Source organism: Rattus norvegicus, chromosome 1 (assembly GCF_036323735.1).
Source record: "Rattus norvegicus strain BN/NHsdMcwi chromosome 1, GRCr8, whole genome shotgun sequence".
In the NCBI taxonomy this organism is placed as follows: Eukaryota; Metazoa; Chordata; class Mammalia; order Rodentia; family Muridae; genus Rattus; species Rattus norvegicus.
Window position 1 is genome coordinate 77,701,189 of NC_086019.1, and position 4,869 is coordinate 77,706,057.

General features: G+C 39.5%; 1 protein-coding gene across 1 annotated transcript; it reads left to right on the forward strand.

Annotated features, from left to right (window-relative positions):
* The first annotated feature begins 711 nt into the window (after positions 1–711).
* Vom1r38 (vomeronasal 1 receptor 38) lies at positions 712–1,659 on the forward strand. Its single transcript, NM_001008964.2, has one exon. The coding sequence runs from the start codon at positions 736–738 to the stop codon at positions 1,657–1,659; it is 924 nt and encodes a 307-aa protein (NP_001008964.1). The 5' UTR covers positions 712–735.
* The last annotated feature ends 3,210 nt before the right edge of the window (positions 1,660–4,869 follow it).

The following is a 4,869-nucleotide window of genomic DNA, read 5'->3' on the forward strand; positions in this document are numbered from 1 at the left end:
ATTCATATTCTGTTATAAATTATAAATTTTTAATTTGTATTATATTCTTAAAGGATTATTGATTTTAAATCATATTACATTGATGTTTTGCCTGTGCAGGTGTCAGATCCCCTGGTATTGGAGCTACAGACAATGATTCCACCTGAATTCTGGAAATAGAACCCAGGTTCCTCTGGAAGAGCAGCCAGTGCCATTTCTCTAGGCCTAAACTGTATTTTTGAGGATATACTCATTTTATTCATGTATATGACTTTTTTCTTGCATAAATACCTGGAAATATATGAATCGAGTGTCACAAACATGAGGAGAGGGCATTAGATCCAGAATCAACTGTCCAACAACTAATCTGTATTTCTTAATACACTGTTATAACATGAGGAAAGATGTTGAATGCTAATGAAGCAAAAATGCACTCCTTTCTATAAATGTTCATGTATAATTATGGAAAGCCCATACTGTGCTAAACTGTGTCATGTTGTTGACCAACAGAGATGGAGTTGTGTCATATACACATTTCCTTCATGAAGAAACATAAAGTAAAATAAGCATAAAATTGGTATTCTAGATCAATGTCCATAAAGTGTTTTTCAGACACAGCTTCTGCAGTGTCATATAGTAATTCTACTCTTTTTAGAGAAAAAAGTCTCCAAATCAGTTGAAAAACTTAAACAATTGAGGAGACTATCAAAGACAGGATTGTCAAACTTAACCATTACTCCATTATCCAAAGCAACCATGTCCATGCTGTCTCAGAATAAAACCCTGAAATCCATAGAGGAAGTGGCTCTACATGTAATTTTGCTTTGCCAGGTTGGAGTTGGGACTGTGGCAAACTTCCTTCTGTTCATCCATAATTTCTCTGTAATTCTGACTAACTGTCAACTAACACCAATACAGGTCATAGTAACAAACTTAGCTGTGGCCAGTGCATTCAATCTCCTCCTCTTGGCATTTCCAAACAACGTTACACTATTTGTTCCAAGGAAGGCCCCCAGTGACCTCTCATGTAAACTTTGGTACTTCATTTGCCTGGTGGCTAGAAGCACAAACTTGTCTTCCACCTGTGTCTTGAGCACCTATCAGTTTGTCATGCTTCTCCCTGGTAACTGGAGCAGAGTGATACTCAAAGGAAGAGCCCCCAAGATAGTGAATTATTCTTGTTATGGTTGCTGGATTTTCAGTGTCTTAAATAATGCTTACATTCCAGTGAAAGTGAGTGGCCCACAGAAAACACAAAATGACACTGATTTTAAAGACAAATGGGTCTGCTCCACATCTGGTTTCAGTGTAGGCATGAGCTTCTTAAGATTTGCCCATGATGCACTATTCATCAGCATCATGATCTGGACCAATGTCTCCATGGTGATTCTCCTGAACAGACACCACCACAGACTGCAGCACATTCACTCCTCCAATCAGGACCACAGAGCCTATGCTGACACCAGAGCAGCCCACACCATCCTGATGCTGGTGGTCACATTTCTGAGCTTTTATCTTCTAGACTGTATTTGCACTTTCTTTCACATTTCTTTCGTGGACTCTCGTCTCTTGTTGAGGCGTATCAAGGAAGTTTTAACTGCAAGCTTCCCCACCATTTCTCCCTTCCTGTTGATCTTTAGGGGTCCTAAGAATCCTTGTTCTCTGCTGTCCAGGAGTTAAAATTACCATCCAAAACACAAATGATAGCTTTGCTATCGACGACCTTCAATATTATATTCTATAAAAATATGTTGTACATCCTTTTTTATGAACCAAGCTTGGAGGCTCATGACTATAAATAATCTGAGCACCATGGAGATTGAAGTGGGTAGGTAGATGGTCATGCAAAATACAGTAACTCATACTATAACAGCATATACAGCTGAGCCTGTGAAGCAGAGAACCTGCTTCACATCTCCCTGACCCCTGAGAAGATAAACAGGAACAAAGACAAAAGCCAGTCCCTAAATCATTTTAATTAATGTAGGAAATAATTGCTTTATTTTTGATGTGTTAGTGAATGCAATACACTCCAAAATTAATCTTTTGTTCCTACTAATGTGAATATCCAAACAAAATCATTCTTATTTGAAGCATTTCCAGAAATTTTACCTCAAAACCATGAGGTTAATCTCCCATACTTAATTGTCAATTGGCCAAAATAAATTTTAGTTGAAAACAGGGATGTGTGCTTTTCCTAGAGCAGCATAAGATACCTGAACAAGAAATGATATGTATTCTCCTTTCTATGTCTTGTTTCTACATTTAATCCTCGCACATGCTGGAATACAGACTAGCAAAAGTATTGTGCAGTTTTAGCTGGATTATCACACATCCAGGCTCATTGAATTTGCCTAAGAAAGTATTTCTTCAGGTTGTAATGTAAATGAAAGGATAGAATCTTCATTTCTTGTGCTTATCACATAAGTTTTTAATTTTCATCACTGAAAATCAAGACTAACATGCCAATTTTTACTTTATTTATTTAATCTTTTCCTCTTTGTTCTCATATTCTCCTAATTGTATTTTTATTGTCTTATTTTAGAACACATTAGAATTTATAATATCAAAATTTTAAATGCTGTCATCTGGTTTTTTATATTGTATGTGAGAAAAAAGTAATAGTATTCTAGACTGTAGCCAGAGAAGTAGGTAGGATTAATATATGCCTTCACATATCCTGCTGCTCTTCCTAATATAATCCTAGAGTCTCATCCCCAGATCTGCTGCACCACACCTCCTGCAACCTTCCTTCCCCCTAATGGCCCCATCTCCAGTGGATCACACAAATCTTTCCTTCCTAACCAGTACTCCTTATAATTTGTTCCGAATCCCTACTCCAGCATGTCCTCTTTGGGAACGCACAGGCCACTCCTGTCAAATAAACAGGAAAACTTACTATTCATTTCCAATGTCCCTCCATTTCGCCAAGTAGAGTAGTCACCAGGTCTTGTGGCAAATTAAGTTTAAGAGAGTATGTGGCAGCTGGGACACTAAGCCTCCACGGAATTGAGATGTATATTTCTGGCATGGTGGCAGCCTGCCTTGGGAACTGGATGGGTAGAGAGATTGTTGCCAGGCTCAGAGAGAGGCCATCAGTGGTGTTATATGGGATGGAGCAAAGCAGGTGAGAGACTTTGAGATTAAAATAACCATCAGATATCTTGGGCCACTGCGGTGTAGGACCTAGTGTGGAGTAAAAGACGGCATTTTATTTTTTATAATTTTACAACAACCAGGAACAACAACCAGGTCTTGTACTCAGCTCTGCATCAGAACACATGCTGCAGACTCCCTATACTCCTGTACCTATCTCCAGCAGTTCACACAGATACTTCTCTATAAAATTACTTTCCCTGAAAATTTGTTTTGTATCAGCCTCTAACTCCAGGAGACACTCCTAAGATCCAGATAGGGTAACCAAAAAAGAAGAAGTTAATACCCACCCAACAAAGGTAAGATCACATTTCAATACCTAGAATTATGATTTTCTCAGTGCCAGATACTTAGGTGGCAGCATAAAAACAAATCTATAGCAACAAGGACAGTGTTCCATAGAACCTAGATACCCTACCAGAGATGGTCCCAAATATTCCAACATAACGGAAGCACAAAGAAAAGACCTTAAAAGTCATTTTGTGAATAATGTAGAGAGCCTATACAGGAAATAATTAAATCTCATAAAGAAATTTTTAAAGACACAAACAAGTAGAGGAAAGAAATAAATGAATCTGCTCAAGAACTGAAGGTGAAAATAAAACAAAGAAAATCTAAAATGAGGAAAATCTGTAACTGAAAAGTATAGAATGGAACAAGAGCAAGAGAGACAAAGTTTGCCAACAGCATACAAGGACTGAAAAAGAAAACGGAAGGCTCTGAAGACACCATACAAGAAAAGAATACACTTAGCAAAGAAAATGTTAAATCTAAATAAATACTGACACAAAACATATAGGAAATCTGGCATCCTGAGTGAGGTAACCCAATCACAGAAAGACACACATGGTATGCACTCACTGATAAGTGGCTATTAGCCCAAATGCTTGAATTACCCTAGATGCACAGAACACATGAAACTCAAGATGGATGACCAAAATGTGAATGCTTCACTCCTTCTTTAAAAGGGGAACAAGAATACCCTTGGCAGGGAAGGGAGAGGCAAAGATTAAAACAGACACAGAAGGAACACCCATTCAGAGCCTGCCCCACATGTGGCCCATACATATACAGCCACCCAATTAGACAAGATGGATGAAGCAAAGAAGTGCAGACCGACAGGAGCTGGATGGAGATCGCTCCTGAGAGACACAGCCAGAATACAGCAAATACAGAGGCGAATGCCAGCAGCAAACCACTGAACTGAGAATAGGACCCCCGTTGAAGGAATCAGAGAAAGAACTCGAAGAGCTTGAAGGAGCTCAAGACCCCTTATGAACAACAATGCCAAGCAACCAGAGCTTCCAGGGACTAAGCCACTACCTAAAGACTATACATGGACTGACCCTGGACTCTGACCTCATAGGTAGCAATGAATATCCTAGTATGATCACCAGTGGAAGGGGAAGCCCTTGGTCCTGCTAAGACTGAACCCCCAGTGAACTTGATTGTTGGGGGGAGGGCGGCAATGGGGGGAGGATGGGGAGGGGAACACCCATAAAGAAGGGGAGGGGGAGGGATTAGGGGGATGTTGGCCCGGAAACCGGGAAAAGGAATAACACTCAAAATGTAAATAAGAAACACTCAAGTTAATTAAAAAAAAAAAACTCAGATGACAGAAAATGCTGGCAAGGATGTGGAGAAAGAGGAACACTCCTCCATTGTTGGTGGGATTGCAGACTGGTACAACCATTCTGGAAATCAGTCTGGAGGTTCCTCAAAAAATTGGACATT